The 20868-nt window shown below is 43.7% G+C and overlaps 1 protein-coding gene across 1 annotated transcript; it reads left to right on the plus strand.

Annotated features, from left to right (window-relative positions):
- Positions 1–10072: 10072 nt before the first annotated feature.
- On the plus strand, positions 10073–17288 carry LOC149330358 (uncharacterized). The gene is made up of 4 exons (XM_089559824.1): positions 10073–10160; positions 13574–13751; positions 14959–15100; positions 17193–17288. Exons 1-4 carry the CDS (start codon positions 10073–10075, stop codon positions 17286–17288), a joined length of 504 nt encoding a protein of 167 aa, XP_089415950.1.
- The last annotated feature ends 3580 nt before the right edge of the window (positions 17289–20868 follow it).

Below are 20868 nucleotides of genomic sequence, written 5' to 3' on the forward strand. Positions count from 1 at the left end.
ATAAAAGAGTGAAATGTGCTGCGAAGGGAAGAGAATTATGAGAGCAAAAACAGACATAGCAAGACAGTCACTGCATCCTCTGTCGTATTTATTCCTTGGCTTAGTATTTCTTGCTGTGTTGAGCTACTCAACAGGAACCAAGCAGATTAAAATCTAAAAAAGATATATGTTTATTAATTTATTGGGGTTTAACGTCCCAAAGCGACTCAGGCTATGAGGGAAGTCGTAGTGAAGGACTCCGGAAATTTCTGCCACCTGGGGCTCTTTAATGTGCACACATCGCATAGCACACGGGCCTCTAAAATTTCGCCTTCATCAAAATTCTGCCGCTGCGGCAGGAATCGAACCCGCGTCTTTCGAGCCAGCAGCCGAGCGCCGTAACCACTGAGCAACCACGGCGGGTCAGAACATGTGGTGATGCAAACTTTCGAGTTTTGGTGCTGTAGTTCATGATAATTATTTAGAGGAGAAAAAAATGTGAAAGCAGAACATGGGTACCTTTAAAGATAGTGAAAGGCAGCTGTGCTAATTCCGCAAGTAAATGATGTATACTTGGAAATGTCATGAAAATTTCAACTCGGTTTCTTTGATTTGTCTTAGAGAGTATGTATATATTTTCGCAATATCAATTTTGTATAATACTCATTTAAAAAAATAATAATTTGTACGTTTTTGTTTTGATTTAGCATAAGCGCTATTGTGTCTTCACATGCTCAGTGAGTTCTTTCCTCAGAGCCTGCTTTCCTTTTTTTCACGTTCTTTAAATGGCTGCATATTTAGGCTTTTTATTGTATATGACCTTTTAGCAGTAGCAGTTTTTGTGTTTTCATGTTTTCATACGTTGGTTTGGATTGGTCGCTCAAGAGCTATTCTTACCTCGAATTTTGCCCTTGCCTTTTTGTGCAAACAATTCTTCGCGATCTCTGTAAAAGAAGATACGCAAGCGATATAAATTAAATATGTACTCGCAAAGGAGAAAACAGACCTCGACAGAAGCTTAGAGCTGAGAGAATCCTTTAGTATTTATGCCTACGTGTACCACAGAGAAGGCATTAAACTAATGCCACGTGATGTCTAGATTTGTTCAGTTTAAAAGTCGAGGGAACGGCTGGTTGATAAAGTATTAATTGCTTTTATGCCAAACCCTTGAGTTATACTTGTACAAGCACGTCTTTGTTCTCTGAATGACTTTGCTGGATATCAGAGCTTATTAACGCCGGGTAGTTTTTAAATTGTCGTTTTGCTCTTTTTTTTTCTGGCGCCAATCAGATGCGTCTGACGGGTTTGGATGATGGCAGCTATATGTCCAAGCAACAGCCTAGTAATATAAAAACACTGAACTAGCACTATTACATTTAACATTAAAAACATGCAGGCAGTCAAGTTTCCCGAGGAATAACCTGTTTACAGCAAAAGTTCCGCAAGTACGCCAGAAAACGAGGGGGCTAAACATAAATAAACACTACGTGCACTTTACTGCCTAGTGAGCTCCAAGAGAGATCTGCGACTTTTTCTAGCGTGAGACGTTTTAAGAGACAGTTTGGAGCGGTTAAGTTTGTTGACAAACCTGGCACTTTTATTTATGCGTAAGAACCAAGGCCTGTAGCAATATGTATAAGTTGCGATCACAGATGAGGGCCGTGTTGTAAAGCGGCCTGCAAATAGTGCGGCATTAGACGAAAAGCCAATACCCTACTGAAACGCTACATATAAGCCACTCATTTGGAATTACGGGAATATGGAGTCCATGTTGTATGAATAAATATATGGAAGTCAAAATGTTCCGTAGATGTTTCTTGTACAGTGTCCGTAAATTTTCACATAACTTTTATAGAATTTTCATATAGTATGCATGACGTCATACGGATCCGGCAAATTTTATACCCGCTTTCTTTATACTCTATAATGTCTCCATATGCACCGTATAAACTCCGTATAATTGATATGGAAACATTGAATGATGGGTTTCGTCATATGGACACTTTCAGTATGGCATACTGAGATGCAAATACTAGCAAGTGCCGGTAGAAGCGCCTACCAGGTGGCAATCTTATTGGGAGTTTATTACCACTACGAGTATCTGTACATCCTCCTACCTCTGCTGCTTTTGACAGAGTTGCAAAAAAAAGCTAGACTTAAAAAAAAAAAAACTGGTCGGATATGGTTATCAGTCCCCAACACCGCTTGGCGATACTCCTTCCGGCAAGTTGAAAAAACGTCCACGATACATTTTATTATCTCACTGGTGGTTTCAGCATTCCATGAATGCGCGAACGTTCTCTTCATTGTATAGTATCTGCTGCTGTGCATACGCTGTTAGTGAATCTCGTGTGGTACATTTTTAACGGTGGTTTTTTAAACGGTTGTTTGTAGTGATTTTGTAGTACCGGTTATAAGTACTTCTCCTAGTCTAATATTGCACGTCGGTTGACCTCCCATCTTTGTAGAGACAGCCTAGCCTCGGCGGCTGTGAAATAGCGAAGTTTGTTTCTCTGCCTACATTTTCGTTTTTCAGTTTACACCAACCATACTCAGCGTTCGTGTGGAAGTGACCGACGGAAGCAGTGTTGTCGGATGTGAAACATTCGATGTAAAGATAGAAGCAGCCTGAAGTCTCACAAGGAAGTAGACACGTGTCTGCGACTTTCAGTGCGTAGAGTGACATAGGAATAAAACAGAACGAATAAAGGAATTCGCCTTCTTATAGATACTCAAAATAAACATTACGGGAAACCGATGCATTATCTCTAGTTTCCTATAGAAGACGCTGTATTCTGACGAAGCTGTGCTCTTTCGCTTCGTCTACTAGTTTCTCTTCTCCACCACTTTATTCTTCTGATCTACCATGATTCAGATGAATCGCCTATCCCTCTGCTTACATGGTCACGTACGGAGTGTGCACTGAACGTGGGCATGCGTGGGAAGTGGGCTTTTCAAGACATGGGTGGCCTTTGTTATGCAAGCGAGGTCTGCAAAGGAGATGCAAAAGTTTTGCCGCAAAGTGCGGACTCAAAAGTAGGAAAAAAATCTGGACTTAGATCACATGTTACCCTTTGGGCGGCAGCAACTGGGGGTTAAGGATTTCGCTTACGCTCAGGTGACGGTAGGTCTATGAGCACCTAGTTCGGCAGCATGACGTGACATCACAAAACGTGACAAATTTGGTGCCGCTCGAGATTCGTCCCCTAACGTCTGTCAAAACATGTCATTGCTTATTCGATAACCTCTTTTAAGGCGGAAGCCTTTAACGCCTCATCGTTGTAAGCAGGAGCTGTCGACAGAAATGTCACGCTTTTCAAATGGTCGAAACGGTCGTGACGTCACCGTGCGCGAATTTCAAACGGGGCCAATTGTACTTTGGCTACTAACCATGCAACCAATTAAAGGGATCGTATAGTGATGCTCCAAGTAAGTTTGACTGAGTTTAGTTAATTGCTTACTTAACCAATTAGTCTAATTAACCTTTCTAGTCAGACCAGATAAATAAATAAAACCGAGTAATAAATTCGCCGAGCTTGGGAATCGAACCCTGGTCTCCGGAGTGCGAGTCGAGCACGCTACCACTCCGCCATGCCAGCTCTTTTTTTTGTCTTTATTGCCTGTTTTGACAGATTACAACAGATCATAAACAGATGTTCTGCGCTGCACACTCAAACAACAAGAACGGACATGAGTTTCACTCGCGTGAGAAAATCAAAACTGTCTCAGGGAACACAACTCTCCCATCAACTCGATAACTTCATCTCCAAAACATAGCTCCTTGTACACTTCACGCAGCTTAAATATGTTTTCTTTGAAGTAATCGCGGACAGAACGCGCATCTTCATCACAGTGTCGTACAGCCATCCTGCTTCGCCAAATACTGTGCAGGCCAAGCAGGAAAATTACATCATATTTATAAAGATCCGGCTCTATGTCCAGGAATCGTATCCCATACGGCGTTAGGGGTAAGTCTTTCTTTATTGTACGCTGGAGCACGTCCCAAAAGAGCAGCGCATCCCAGCAATCAATAAAAACGTGTTCTATTGACTCTGGTTTGCGACACAACAAGCAGTCAGCACCCCATGGTAGAAACAATCCCTTTTCCTCCATCCATGTTTTAACCAGCAACGTCCCAGTGTGTAACTTGAAGAAGAACGTCTTCACACCCGCTGGCACCAACATTTTTCGTACTCTTTTTAAAACATTTCCTGCTTGGCCTCCACTATACATAGATCGATAGATTGGCTCCGGGAAGACAGAGTCGAGCAAATCTTTTAACAATTTCTTACGCGTGACATTAGAAAGATATTCCAAACTGAAGCGCGCATTCAGAAAGCGGAAAGCAAAGACCACTTCTTTCAAAAACCTACTTGCACTGTATCTCATCCCGTCCACACTGGAAATAACATAGTTTGGCAAAGCCGAAGAAAGCCTCACTTGAATAAATGTCCGCAGGAAAGGGTCGCGTTGATCTCGAAGAAACAGAAATCTTGACACCACCTGCCTCAGGTACAAGTGTGGCAAGGAAAGACCCCCTTTTCTCAAACGCAGAAATAAATTATCACGTTTAGTCCTCTCCCATGAGGACTGCCAAACAAAAACTGCGAAGAGACGATGAAACTTTTGAATGCTAAGTCGAGAGCATGAAAGGACCTGCAACAAATAGCACACTTTTGAAACCAGATATACATTGCATATGTTTGCGCGCGTGAATACAGACAGTTCCTTCCCCGACCATTTCTGTGCACGCGTGGAGAGTTCTTGAATTTTCTCCTTCCAAAAGTCATCGTTATCTCGATACTTGTCAAGAGGTACACCTAGGTATTTGGAAGGAACATGTGACCATTTTACACTTGCATGAAACAAAGGCGCTGATGCCCAATTCCCATGCCAAAGGCCCGCACACTTGTCCAGGTTAACAACGCTATTGGTTACATCACAAAATCTACGAACAACCGACATCGCATGTTCTATGCTGCTGTGGTCACTACAGAAAACTGCCACATCATCGGCATAAGCCAATACTTTAATTTCACATGCTTCCAGTTCGAAACCACGAATACAGCTGTTATTTATTACATTTCGGCAAAGTGGCTCCAGGTACAGAGCGAAAAGTAGCGGTGACATTGGGCAGCCTTGCCGCACGGATGCTCTAACGGCAATTCTGTCTGTGAGCTCTCGGTTAACAACCAGATTCGTGGTACAGTTGCTATAGGCCATTTTAACCCCTTTTAAAATAACTTCTCCAACACAGACATGTTCAAGGATTTTAAAAAGAATGTCATGACATACACGGTCAAATGCCTTCTCTAAATCAATTTGCAACATTGCGACTCGCCTAAAGTCAGCGTCACAGCATTCCAGTATACTCCGAGTGACATGAACATTCGTGAAGATGGTCCGCCCTTGAATTCCACATGTCTGGTGGGGGCCAACCAAGATGTCCATAACTGATTGTAAACGTTTGGCTAATACTTTCATAAAAATTTTATAATCAACATTAGTAAGCGTTATCGGCCGATAACCTGTAACTTGCTTAAGCTGAGCAGGATTGTCAGTTTTCGGTATAAGTACTGTATGTGCACGAGAAAACGACGGTGGTAAAATACCAGTTCTATATGACTCTTCATAAACGCGTTGCAAAATGAGAGCAGTTTCACGTTTGAACGCCTTATAAAATTCTGCTGTTATCCCGTCAGTACCTGGCGATTTCCCCAAGTGAAGCTCATCAATAGCGCATTCCAATTCCGCTGTTGATAAGTCGGCAGACAGGATGTCAGTGTCTTCACTGGTCAGTCGGGGTAATAGACTTAAAAATTCATCCTGAAAGGCCTGTACATCTGCCGATGCCAGCTCGATGGTTTGGAATGAACAAAGGTGCGTCTAGTGAATACGGTGTCTTCGTCCACTCCCATCTTCCTCCCTTCCCGTTCAGTGTTGTCCCGTTACGGTGAGGTTTAGGTGTCCACCGAGGTATGAGAGACAGATACATTTCCTTTCCTCAAAAACCAATTTACCAACGAGCAAGGCGTATTTGGCCGGGTTTCAGATTGGTCCAAATTTTCGTGACGTCACCGCGCGCGAATTTTGACGGGTGTCCACCGAAATATGTGAGACAGTTACTGCGCAACTTCCTTTCCTCAAATACAATTTTCAACTAGTGTCTACAGAGATATGTGAGACAGTTAATGCGTAATTTACTTTTCTCAAATACAATTTTCATTTTCTTCATTACGGCCCCTCTTTCTTCTTTCACTCACACTTCCTCCCTTCCTGTACGGTGCGGCTCAGGTGTCCACCGAGATGACAGAGAATTACAGCCCCATTTCCTTTCCTCAAAAAGCGTTGCGTTCAAAGGGAAACGCATCGCGCCGAACGGGTGGTGGCGTTCCTTGGACTCCGTGGCAGCGCTACAACGCGCTGTCGCGTTCCACTCCTAAAGGCGAAGCTTAAGCGTCATTAATTGCCAGTTAATTAATGCACCAACAAAATGTGCAGCGAACAATTGCGTAGCAGGATGCAGCTCTTAGGCTTTCGCCTTTCACAACTTTATCCGCTGAAGTTCCTCGTAATTTTCTCTGTGATGCCTGTGATACACCTTGATGGAAGACATGCAGTGTTCAGCTATCGTCGCGAAAAATGGTTCGCAGTGAAATCCGGACACTTTCTGAGAACACAAAGACTGCGAAATGTAGGTTTATAATACATTGTTGCATTACAGTTCGGCACCCAAATCTTTAAGTTCGACAGCTTTTGTCTTCACCATTTCAGAGCGCGAACCTGTGGTGACACTTGTAGACGCCAAAACTCAATTAATAGTCCAGACGCCGCGGTGGATCAGTGGTTATGGCGGTCGGCTGCTGATTGAAAGACGCGGTTTCGATCCCGGCCGCGGTGGTCGAATTTCGTTTTAGGAGAAATTCTGGAAATCTGTGTATTGTGCGATGCCAATGCACGGTAAGGAACTGCCGGTGGTCGAAATTTCCGGGGCCCTTCACTACGGCGTCCCTGAGCCGGTTTGGGACGCTAAACACCAGTAGACCTAACCATCAATCAATATTCAGTGAAACTGCTTGAATCAGGCTTCATCAGTTTCTTCAAATCTTCGAAATTTTTCCTTCACTTCAGTTTCCCTCACTGAAGTTTCGGTCCCTGATTTCCTCATAATTTCATTTCTAGCACGTTTTTCTTTCACGCCACTCAATATTCGTCCGTGTAGTTCGCGTTCTCTGTGTCTGGAAGGTGGAATGACTGTAGTGTTATCTTTCTAAGCTTTTAATTAGTCTGTCAATTAATTTCTACAAAGCCGTTGAAAGTTGCGCGAGAGCGATGAGCGTGCGTTAACGGCTTTAACAAGAATCTTGTCTCTGAGGCTCTACGTACAGGAGCATAGCACAACACTGGGAAAGTTGCGGGCCATGCAGTTTTCGTCGTAGTTAACTGTAGATATAGCAGCGGTTGTTCCTACACGCATAGATCAGAAAATGCATTGAAAGTGCGCTGCTCCACTGTAATCAAACTTATAACAATGTCACAGACAAAAGCAGCGGCATTTCTCTTTACCAATTGATACATCTCCACGGAGGCTCGAGATATGCCTGGTAAGTACGTTTTCCGTGTCATTCCAAAGCATTTAAACCGCTTGGAGCAACTACTAATTTGCTTGCAGAATAAGCTTGGGTTTGCTTGCAACAGTAAACTCCATACGCACTTTTATGGGCGAAAAGAATGTAAAGCTCGCAATGTAATGTTTTTAAAACAGAGCTTAACGGCGGTGCTCATGCCCTCTAAAAACACAAGTGCGCAAACCCATCCACGTGGCTGGATATCCGTTCGCAGTTTTAATATTTAGGAGCAGTAGACGTCGTCCTGTTCGCGTCGGCATGCTTGGGTGACGCGTGCTCGGGCAGACATCCAGACGGGGTATTGACTGCGGTTCATTTTTAGCTGAAACGCAGACTGATATCTCGTCTGGTTGCTATGAACACATTCATATCGTAGTAAGTAAGACACCAAGTAAACTTTATATTATAAGCTTCAGACGCACTCAGGTGTATACCGGTTACCTTGAGATACATATGAACATTGTGCATTTTGTTATAAATTTCCTGTCAAGCTCGTGAGCACCATAAGAAACATATGAACTCAATGTGAAAGAATAACTGAATGAACTCAATGTGAAAGTAATATTCTAAATTGATCAACACCACAAAATAAATAAATAAATTAAAAATCCCCTGTGCCCCTTGGTTTCTGTGGCTGTTGGCTTCTTTCATATTTATAACGAGCCCCTCATACCCCTTCTCTTGTTTGCTTATATGAACTCAATGATTAATTGTATTTTTACTCTCAAGACTATATTATGCGCATGAAACTCACCATAGAGTTGACATGTTCATTTCGACCACATGGCGTTCTTTAACGAGCAGAAAAATCTCAGCACATAGGCGCCTACACATTTCGGGCGCAACCCGGCCGGACGACTAAGAGGCTTGCTACAATAACTACCAAGCCTATATTTCTTGCGACTTTCCGCGACTTTCGCGACCTGTGACTTTCTTCTTACCGTCCCTTGGCATAGTAAAAAATAAATAGGTTCCAATTTTCTGTCGAAGCATCCGCAGTGTCGTAGAAGTGGATAACTGCGTCGCCGGATTGAGTGTCCGGCATGCATTTATACGATGCTGAAATGCAAAAACTCCTTTGCCCTCTGCAATGTCAGTGGACTTTGAAGAACGCGGTGTGGTTGAAGCTAACCAGGAGTTATTTACTAAGGTGTCTTTCAAAGTCCGTGTGCTGCAGCGGGACGTTAATCCCGCCCACCTTTAGTCAGTTGTATTGAGAGTACTCATATTACTGTTACTACTGATTCTTTAGTGCGCTTGGATAATATTGCTCCTACTTGTGATGCTCTACCAATGCTCATACTTTAACAAATATTGTGAATCAATTCAATGTAATAGGACGTTGAGAGAGGGGAGTTTCAAAAACTGATTATTTTGTTCACATTATTCTTACATACGCTTTATATGCATACTTTAAAACTTGCATAAAATGAACAGTGTATAATATTTCATAGATAATTTTAGGTATCATATGTTGACACAATAAACTTGCCTCACCTCACCATGGTGAGCCCCATTATCATTTGTTCACTGCTGTCTGTCATTTTTGTGGACGCTGCTCTGGGTATTTTTTTTAGTTGAATTGCAAAAAAAAAATAAATATTGTTGGGCGAATAAGTTATCTAGCTATCTTTCCATTAAGGTAACATAGCTGTGAAGTCATTGATGACAAAACATAGACATCTCCTGGGCAGCGTGCGCTGTTCCTTCCTGTTCTTTGGTGTCCTGCTAAAAAGTCAGTCGAATCGAACACGCGGATAATTCTGCGACAAAATGATCACCGTCACAATAACTCCTTGTCAAGTGGTTGCACTTTGATAAACTCAGGATTTATCGTCCATTATTCGCGCACAACAGTGAACTTTCAAGTAGGTATCTCTCATTTGGTTCCCTAGTGTTCTAGGTATAACAGCATTATTGAGCGATTATCCTCGAGTGCTAACGTCTCTTAAAAGCCTGGTTCGTAGGGTCCTGCTTTATTCAGTGCGTTCACGAGTGAATCCATTCTTGGCACGCTCGCTTGTATCAAGAATAAATATAACAACCAACTGCCTTCGGACATCCGATTATGGTACTGATCGCGGGTGAATCGCTGCTCATAAATTTCAACAGGACCTCGGGTAAGGTACTCTTGACGCCGGATGTAACTATTACGGCTTTATTTTTCTATTCCCCACGTGGAGACTGCCATGTGCGTTCATTGTTCTGTGTCAACTTACGAGATAAACACCACAAGCCTGACGCTAAGGTCATGCCAACCCGTGCACCCCGGTGCCCTACGTCATCAGGGTGCAGAAGCTAACAGCCTACAGGGTACTGCGCATTACTCTTTTTAGCCTTGCTTCTGTTGTCGTGCAAGCACATCCTTTCCGGTGCGCACACGACAGTGGTGTATATAATGCTGAGTGTAGCATACAGGACTGCAGTACTTTATCTTTCCAGGACTCGCAGGAAGAAGCAGAGAAATGTTGGTCGCATTGGTAGTACTCGCGTTGGCAGGCTCTCCGCTGGTCACAGCCTCGGTACAGACGCCTACACTTACTTCGTGCTCTAGTAAGTGCGCTACTGCATTTGATTTGCCCTGTGTCGTAGCGAATGATGCCCTTCGCTTATAAATCGAAAGCAAGCATGTAATGGGTGGAACCTTGGCTGAGTTCGCTAAATGGCGTTCGTGAATGACCGACCACCATTTGTTTTGCTTTTAGTGCCGCACTTAAAATTGTTAACAAAAAATGTCGCAAAAAATGGTTTGGTTTGGTTTATGGGGTTTAACATCCCAAAGCGACTGAGGCTATGAGAGACACCATAGTGGAGTACTCCGCTAATTTCGACCACCTGGGGTTCTTTAACGTGCAGTGACATAGCACAGTACACGGGCCTCTAGAATTTCTCCTCCAAAGAAATTCAACCGCCGCGGCCGGGATCGAGCCCGCGTCTTTCGGGCCAGCAGCTGATCGCCGTAACCACTGAGCCACCGTGGCGGCTCCGTAAAAAATGCTCCGTAGTAATGTACTACTAAGAATCTACAGATAGAGCACATACCGTTTCAAACAGCGAACTACTGCAGATCAGCAGATATTGGGCATCCATTATTTTTCTCCAGCCTTTATCGCTCAGCACTTGCTGGATGAAAAAAGCAAAGTAGGCAATGTGCTTAAGCCTTGTTTTTCGTCTACAAGTGTACGCAGTTTTAGCATGGCAACACAATTTCACAGGTGCAAATGTGACCTTTGCGCTCACTGATCACTTGGTACCGTTTGATTTCTTCCCATTAACAAACTGTTAGATAGAGTAATTTAGCTTGCTTCTGATAGTTTTCTGAGAAGGACCTACCCACAAATTGTGCACAGGCGCATTTCTCAACAGGAAATAGCTTATGTATGCAATTTTTTCAATTATCATAAGATTCCACTATAACAATCAATATCTTCGCAGATCTCCCCTTGGCAAGCTCGCAGTTTTTTGCTATTAAATTTTCTTCGATACTGAAAAAACGTTCTCAGTTGGTGTTTTGCGTGTTCTCAAGTGGTGTTTTACTCCACACGCGAGATGGAAAAACTTTGAGAGAACTATTCTGGTACGCATCGAAAGGATAGCCCATTGCCTTGAATATTCTTATAACAGTGTTTTATAATACTCCGCAGTTGCCTCACAATTAAATCTGATGTCCAAGACTGACTCATTTGGGACAAAACCAAAATAACGACATGTCGCGGTGGCTCGCTACTTTGGCATTCGGCTCCTGAGACCACGATCGCCGCGCCCAACTCGGCCGCGATGGTCTCCTTTTAATGGTAATGAAATGCAAAAGTGACCGTTGTCTGCGAGTAGTCAATACACGTTGAAGTCGAGTAGTACGTCATTATCATCATCATCATCATCAGCCTGACTACACCCACTGCAGGGCAAAGGCCTCTCCCATGTCTCTCCAATTAACCCTGTCCTTTGTCAGTTGCCGCCACTGTATCCCCGCAAACTTCTTAATCTCATCCGCCCACCTAACTTTCTGCCGTTCCCTGCTACGTTTGCTTTCTCTTGGAATCCACTCCGTTACCCTTAAGGACCAGCGGTTATCTTGCCTTCGCATTACATGCCCTGCCCTAGCCCATTTCTTCCTCTTCATTTCAACTAAGATGTCATTAACACGCGTTTGTTCCCTCACCCACTCCGCCCTCTTCCGATCTCTTAACGTTACATCTATCATTTTCCTTTCCATAGCTCGCTGCGGTGTTCTTAACTTAAGCTGAACCCTCTTTGTTAGCCTCCACGTTTCTGCCCCATAGGTGAGTACCGGTAGGATACAGTTGTTGTATACTTTTCTCTTCAGGGATATTGGTAAGCTACCATACATTATCTGAGAGAACCTGCCATATGCGCTCCACCCCATTCTTATTCTTCTAGTTATTTCCCTCTCATGATCCGGGTCTGCGGTCACTACCTGCCCTAAGTAGACATATTCTCTTACTACTTCCAGCACCTCGCTACCAATTGCAAACTGCTGTTCCCTTGCTAGGCTGCTGAACGAGTAGTACGTAGTAGAAATTAATCCAGAGCCCTTCAGTACAGCTTGGCTAACTACTCATGTGCAGCTTCGGGACATTTTGACATACTGATCCATCAATTAAACCAGGTGATTGAGACAACAAATATATACTAGACGAGATGATTGATTCTGAGAGCACAGAATGCCGTCTGCTACGACAGGTACTGCAAGCAAATGTCATGCACAGCCTTTAATAGAAGTCAAAAGAGCCAAGGGGCTTGCTTCTAAACATTGTGGTGAGCCTTTGCTCTTATCCTTCAAAGTCCTTATTCGCGGGGGAGTGAGTGCGAGAATTCATCTCACCTTCAAAAGGTTTTCAACGGCGGTGGTGCACAGCTAGCTACACAGCATGGGTCGTAATGAAGCCCCTTGGTCTCTTTACCTTTCACGAAGCGTGCGCATATTGAGATTGGCGCTTCAGTACATTAAGATTCCGAGTTTTAGCTAAGGGTCAGGCGGCTTCAGCAGCATCGTGTGCACACTTCATAGTTATGCCTAGACTAGTGAAATTAAAAGGAAATCCGCACGTTCTAAGGAGGAAATATTAATTCAGCGCTAGGAACGCCTCCAAAAAGCAGCGTGTCGACAGGTAGGGTTCAAGAGACAGCATAAAACACATTTGCATGTCACGTCAGCCATAGCAACCATCGAAGCCTTCTGTACTAGTGTATGCAGGGTGTAGAGCTTTTATGAACTTATTAGGAATAGCACCCCTCATACCTGAAGGAAAATCGGAGACAAAATTCCGTAGGTAGACACCACAGGCCTGCCACTGTTACTTATTTACCTAGCGAAGTTATTGCTGGTTGCGATTCTCCTCATGACAAGGCAGCCGGCCACGGGAAATTCTGTCAGGCACTGCACTCCTGAACTTGGTGGGAAGATCAAGATCATGTGCTTTGAAATACAGCCCCTTTCTCGAAAGCCTTTGTACCATGGAGGATGCTCTTATGACAAGTTTTTCGAAACATGTACGAGCAAAAATAGAGGTACCGTGGCAACAACCACGGGATGACCAGGAAGCGAGCCGCAGCAGCGCGGCCGTTGCTTCGCAGAAACGACGACAGGTAGCGTAAGCGACTATGAGCTCATGGTGTATAACTATAGGTGTGAAAATGAACTCCTAAGACGTGCACAAGGGTTCGGGTTGATGGAACATGTTTGTGACTGAAAATGACACAGAAGTACGGAGGTAAGCCGCATATATATTTATCAACCAGACTTACATTTGTTCCACGAGTACTGCGACAACCACGTACCCACGCCTCTTAGTCAAACGTATCAGTAACCTACTACGTGCGTGACCGCCAGTGAGCAAAACACACGTTAGGCATTTAACAGAGAGTTTGGAACATGCATCTTTGTTATCTTTGTTATTGAGGTGCGGCTAATGATTGTCGTCTTCTCTTTCTCATGGGAACAGGTTCCACGAAAGTTGTGGTGAGCGACGTGACCATCACAAACGCAAAAATTGGACAAACGATGATCGTGGCCTTCACTCTCAAGGTCAGCGAATCACTCGGATCGAACCCCACAATAAAAATCACCTTACGCAAACAAGGTGGAACTGAGATCCCCTGCATAAGCAACGTCGGGTCATGGTACGTTATATTCATTCACTGCTTTCGCAATTTGTTAGGAAGGGATATTACGTTTTTTAGAGAGCCTGGAACACTTCTCTGTTTAGCACAGTAAGTGTTATAGAGTCAGTGCGACACATTACGGGGAATGCCACATCCCTCGCTTTTCCTCAGAACTCCAGAGGATTGACGTTCTAAGGCACAATTTTTGCCTTGGGCATCCTTCCTGAAGTTCTGACGTCACTTTTCATTCACTTTTCACCCCCGAAACAGTGTCACCTATCAAGGCTGGGTCCAGTAGCCAGCGTCGTTGTAACATTCCTCTCAGAATTGTGTAGAGGCAGCAAGGTGGAGCATGGATGCTTACGTCATTAAAGTTCTCTTTATGCACGCACAAAGTTGGCGAGAAACGGGCTTATAAGATGGAAAAAAAGCCTATTTTTGACGCATACTTGAACGCAAAGGGCCACGTAGGATAGCGTAATTGTTTGTGATGCGGCGACGACGTACTGCACGCGCTGCAAGTATTCACATACGACGCTGAATGAGTGGTTCAGCTCTCCTTTACGAGGCATGGGGCATTAAAGGCGCATCGTTTAAAGTGTTAGAAATGAGCACTTTGATTAAATGAATCAAAGGGATTTGTGATTAAATGGAACTGTTTCAGGCGTTAGTAGGGAACAAAATCTCAGCTGAGACATTCGAAGGACCAGATATTCGCAGGAAAGTGATAAGCAGTGGCTAAATTAAAAATTGCAACTGGATTTGTCACCCCTATGAGCATCGATAAACGAGTAAGATGACGCTAATTGGAGAAAGGAGACCATGGTCTCCTGACGACATCCGACCATTAGCTCTTCCGCCGATTAGAGAGAACTACGATTTCAGCCCTACGATTAGACCGCAGTGCCATTAGCATACAAAAAATAACCTCATAAGTATAATCCGTATAAAATTAAGCTAATTCCTCTTCCTCAATGCGCTGATGTAAACCTCCATTCTCTTCACAATGTTGCGGACCATACTTACTTTTCCTTTCAATTTGCCCTCAGCGATGACCTGCGGCCCAAGGAATCGTAACCCATCTCTCTATATTTATTTGTATATGAAAACTTTCTCTCCCTCTATCTCTGTGTGTTTGTTCCCACACTTTCATTTGTTTGCCCGTCTGTGCTTGCTCTGCAATGAAGTATGTTGTGTGCGAGAAGAAATTTATTGTTTTTCTCAGCACATACAAGCTGTGCGGAGGAACCAGCAGTATCGAGCAAGACCTGGCTAAGCAATGGAACAATCAGTGCCCAGTACCCGCAGTGACGGTGAAAGAATCCATAAGCGCCAAGCTGGATCCTATTGTACAAGTCTATACAGGCGTAAGTTTTCAAAGCTGCATCGTTTCCCGCATGAAATAGGTTTATTGCACTGGAAAAGTTGTATCCTTCACCTTCTTTTTAAATACGCAAGTGTGTAGAAGCCCTACAATTCTGGATAAAAACATTTTTTGAGTGGGAAAGAGCTTATGAATACAATTTTCGAAATAATGTAAGATTTTATTATGACAATCAATATATCCGGAGATCACCCTACGGCAGTATTGTATTTCTTTTTCTATTAACGCTTTTGCTATGGTCAAAAGCGTTCCCGACTGGTTTTTTATGGCAGCTTCAACTGCTTGATGCGATTGATGCAAACACGTGAAAATAAAAATTTTGTGACATATGAGAAGAATGGAACATTACCTTCAATATTTTCATAGCAGTATCTTACAATTTTTTATTTTTCGATATTTTAGTCCCAGAATATTTGACATGACGTGCAATTTGGGCTGGTGGAGAGGAGTTTAAGTTAGGAGAGTAGACTGTAATCGGAGGTCCCTACTAGTTAGTTTTTTTTACATCAGATTCGCCTATATCGGGAATGGTCCGCGATAGGCACAAACCTTTGGGATAGTTGGTGCGTAGCAGATACGTACAAGCGCAAAAAACCCGGACAAAGAAAGGCTTGGACAACACAAGCGGTCTTGTTGTCCAAGTCTTTCTTTGTCCGGGTTTATTTTTCTTACAACTCCAAAACTTTTGCGAACATCGAATCTGAAAATGATGGTCAATCGTTAAAATATTTATTTTTTTTTTGCAACAAGAAGAAGAAGGCAGTGAAGGATTTGATCAGGCCGGTAACGCAAGCTTGCTAGAGCTCTTCCGGGATGAGAACTACCACCATCCCTTGTCAGTACTTTGAAGTGTTCGAGGTGCTTAAAAGAGCCTTAAACACAAACCTACGACAAATGCAAGAGTCTCCATTTTCGTGACTTGCAATGTAGAGGATGCAATGTTCTATGTTACGCCAAGTACATCCGTTTTGTATCGCGCAATTCAGTTGGTATTTTCGATATTTAAGCCTTGCCATTGAAGGAATTGAAGTTCTAAGTGCCCATACGCTGATTCTTGAAAACTTAATTTCTTGTTCATCGGGCGGTACCTGTGTTATGATTCGGACCCAAGCCGCTTGCTTTCCTGCGTTTTGCTTTTCCCGACGTCCTTGTCTTTCGCGCACTGCTCTCACCATCGCTGAGTGGCTTTAAGGAGAATGCTAGATTGTGTTTGACATCATACTCTTGCACGTTTTGGTCTACGGAAGTGGTTGGTACAGTGTAAAACTAGTGGTTCATAAAACCAGAAGATAAAAGTTATCGACGCTGAGAATGGACGAAGCACAGTAAATGGTTAGAAGTTTTTCAACAAAATCAAGTAGTATCCCAAGTTTTATTCGTTGAACTGCGTCTTTATCCAGGCGTTAATTACTATGAAGCCCTCTGACCCTAATGCTGAGGAATTTTCGGCTGAGTACTGAAGCTTGGTCAGTGCCTTGGGACGACCATAATAATGTGCTTAGTGCCGCTATGACTGCTATAATTAATGTTGAGCTCTGATTACGTCGCAAATAAACGGAGAGGATGGTATTTATTCAGAACGATCGTAGTAACGGCGCACATTCGAAATGTGTCGTGGTAAAGGAGCTCACAAAAGGCATACAAGTAAAGCAGTTTAACCCTTTAAGTGCTTCTACTTATTCTTAACCCCGAGAGGCTTTGTCTATAAACATGCCCTAATGTTCCGTGTGCATATATGATTTGATTACGGCAGTTTCATAAGTTTCGTGATGCAACTGCTTTATACTGAAAAACTTGTTGCCATTACCATACTCCTGAAATATTCTTGGCATAACAGGCGGTAATCAATGGGACCGATGAAAGCAAATTTTTTTATGAAGGGCATTTTTTGGCAGTGTGTACGTTTATTATCAAGATTTTCGCGCTTTTGTACTTATGCATATAAGATCCCTCTCTGTATGAGTACATAACACGGACGACAGCAAAATTGGGACAGTAATTGTGACGCCACATTGAAAGTTGCTGGACTATTTTCAGAAGAATATGACACGCGTAAACTTTATTGTTTCTTTCAGTTTGCCCCCACGACCATTGGTATCGAACTTAAAGTTTCTAACGGAGGAACTACGGTCGGATGCCAGTCGTTTCAAGTGAAGATAGCGGCTGCGTGAACTGCAAGAAGCATGTAGGCCATCTCTGCAAGGCGAATGCCAAGACCGCCAATTCTGAGGGCTAATAAACTTGGGTTCTGAAAAATAAAGACAACAGAAAAATGTTATTGGTGGTGCATGCGTTGTAGACAAATTGCACACTGACGAAGGTAACCTGCTTTTTGGTCACATCCTTAATACACCGGTGGTTAGAGTTTTTTAATTAGCGAGGCATTGCAGATTATCGCCAACGTGAGCTTTTGTCTGCTCTATGACTGGAAAAGCTTGCACCGTCAGTGGTAGACGATAGTTACGATATATGCACTCGCAAAGTACCGTATTTACTCGCATAATGCTCGCACTCGCGTAATGCTCGCACCCCCCACATTGGCTATCAAAAATTGGGAAAAATTTTTTCCCCGCATAATCATCGCACCCCCAAAATTACTGCCGCGAGCCGTCTGCTTGTCGTAGCGGTCGCCATCTATTGACCGCGGCTACAACTACCGTATTTAGGCGATTCTAAGCACCCTAAACGCGAGTAGTGACGGGAGGTTGCGCGCGGCAAATAAAGTGCTTTAGCAGCTTGAGCTTACGTTCACCTTGTACTTTCATAACGAAGGTAAGTTCCGCTTGAAAGTAATGTTTTCGTTACATTTACAATAGCGGACCCGACAATCCCGATCTCGCACCCATTCATCTTTTCATTTAACACTCCGAAACATTTGCTTGAAAATTTTCCCCGCATAATTATCGCACCCCCAAACTTCGCGTTGATTTTCAGAGAAAAAAAGTGCGAGGATTACGCGAGTAAATACGGTAGATGGCTGGCCACCTGAGAAGGTAGAACGTGAGGGAATGTTTTCATATTTGTGCTGACATGTACCACTTAGAAGTCAGTACACTCAAGTCATGGGATGTCTAGACGTCTGTTGTTTGAAAAGTCGAGGAAATGGCCGAGTGGTAAAATATTTATTGTCTTTTATGCGAAAATCTTTTGTTATTTTTTTACATGTATGTTTTAGCTGTGAATTAAAATTTGTGCCATATCAGCGCTCTCTAATGCTGGCTGTTCTTTAGATGTTGTTTCGCCCTTTTACTGTTCCTGGCGGTTTTCACGGCGTAAGTGGGGGGTTTCGCATGACGACAGCCTTTACAGTATACCTCAATAACATCCAAGCGGGATAACAACAGTGATGCAGCAGTAATCATTTTAACCTTTAAAGCGTGCTAACTACCAAGTTTTCCGAGGAATCACTTGTTTAAAGCAGCAATTTTGCAACGTCTACAGCCAGCCAGGGAAGAAAACAAAAGCAGCACTCCAAGCTTGCTGCAAAGCCAGCAAGAACAGGATCTCACCGACTTTTTCTACTACGAGACGTTTTAAGAGGTAACGTGGACCGGTTAAGGCTGTTCTGCGATGAGATATCGCGCAAGACTGTGGTATTTATTGGAGAAAAAGATAATAGTTCGAAACTGGTTGTCATGAAAAATTGCATTAGTGTCTAAACGAGCCTAAAGATGGAACGAAGCTAGACGGAAAGAATAAAATGAGATGGGACGACTTGAAAGCTTTCGTAGAAGCGCTACATATAGTGGCCTTATGGCAGGTCTTTGACAATACGAGTACGTGTATCGGCGTCAGTATCACTACACTATTTGTACCGCTTCAGATAAGGTTGTAAAAAAAGTTAGATATAGTGAAACGCTTAAAATTTAAACACGAGTCGGCATACAAGAGAAATTTTATTATCCCACCAGGGATTTTACTACTCTATGAGCAATCTTATGTTCTCGCTATTCTGCGGAGTTCGGCACAGCGCATTCTCTCGGTTTTGGATCTCATATTCCGCATTTTTAGGTCACTCAATGGCTGAACCGCCTATCCATGCGCGTGGTTTAAAATGCATGGCGGCGCGTTACTTGCTGGTGGCCGCTCCAAATACTTCTAGTAGTCTCATACTGCACGTTGGTTTAGCTACGGTATTTCTAGAAATAGCCTAACGTCAACTGCTTTGAAATCGACAAAATATTTTAACATGAAAGCGTTAGTACCACCATGGCAGAAAAAAATTGTCCAGTGTCGGCGCAGGCGACCGTTTAAGGCTTCACAGCAGGAGCGGCCGGGGCATACAGGTGGAGTGTGGCGCCCTGAGGGAGAGCCACGTCACGTAAACTAGGCCCTGTGACCTAGGCCCTGTGACCTAGGTCACGTGACCTTGTGATGTCATCACAACCTGCCCACCGAACTGTGAGCAAACTGACCACCACGGAGGAAGGAAAACTGTGGAGGGGCCCTGCTGTCCGAGATGCAGCCAAAAAAAATGTGCCGAAAGTCGCTTTCGCAAGGACTACTGGGAGTCTTTGGCCGACCGCGTAGCCAATAGAAACGCGGGGCGCTACGGCATCGCCTGCTGCAATGCCTGCTGCGCATGCGCAAGAGCTCTGATACGACGGTCAAGTAGGGAGGAGCAGGGGGGGAACCGGCTTCAAAAAATGCGACGTAACCGCCTCTCCTGAGTTGTTTCCTTCCTCCGTGCTGACCACTGAGGCAGGTGTAAGTTAAATTATTGATTCGCCGCGAGTGGTTGCGAGTGAAGAGCAACCTGTGTCGCACAGGCTCGCCGGTGGTAGCACATGCCTTCGGGGGTCAGAGGCGCATCGCTTAACCACTGCACCACTGCGTCAGAAGTGTTATGCGGACTTTCAGGTATCTGTAAAAGGAAAGTCAAGAATTACTATTTCGGAACATGTGGGAATTTACCCATTAACACTATCACGTAATAATTTAGAGCAACATATTTTCAACCTCTCACCTTTGTATGTCTCATTGGTATATCTGGTTCGTTTACAGGTCTGTCACTTTTACGCGAGTGGGTATCGGTTAATTTATAATTCGGAGACAAGTAATCACTCTGTTAGCTTGCCGATAAGATAGCTACTTCGATTACCAGTGAGGTACAATTGCTCTCGAGCTATGAGGAAGATAACTTATTTACCTTCAGGGTGAGGTGCGGCACTGTTTGCTGCCGGTTTTGGTGGGCTTGAGAAAAAGACCACCGAATCGTACGGAAATGCTGCGAAAAAATTATCACGATTTATATGGCTTCTGCACATCTGACCGCACTTTTAATAATCCCAGGGCTTATATTTCGCTACACTCACAGTAAAAGTCAACTGTGTACTAATTATCTTGCTTATGGTGCTGCATAGTAAACCAGATATACCTACTAAGTTATTAGCCGATCCTCTCAAAGACCACGTCGTGCGTAAAACTGCTTTGAAGGAGCTTGAGTTCACGAGTTAATCCTTCCTCGGGACGCAACTTTTATCAAAAAGAAACGCTACGGACAGCCGGCAACAAATTACTTATAAATTTCAACGTGATTTCACCCCTTCATCTGACGCATACTTGAAACCGGATGCGCTTAGTACAGGGTTCTGCTTAATTAAGCATGCGGCGAGTTTAGTGTGCGCTCATTGTTCCCTGCAAACGCAAGAAATAAGCAAGGCAAGGCAGTTTCCAAGCTCGATCTGACGTACTCACTCGACTGCTCTGCATCAGCAACTTGTAGCAGTCTAGACATTACTGGACGCTGCG

This window comes from Amblyomma mixtum, chromosome 9 (assembly GCF_055824585.1).
Source record: "Amblyomma mixtum isolate Tamu chromosome 9, ASM5582458v1, whole genome shotgun sequence".
In the NCBI taxonomy this organism is placed as follows: domain Eukaryota; kingdom Metazoa; phylum Arthropoda; class Arachnida; order Ixodida; family Ixodidae; genus Amblyomma; species Amblyomma mixtum.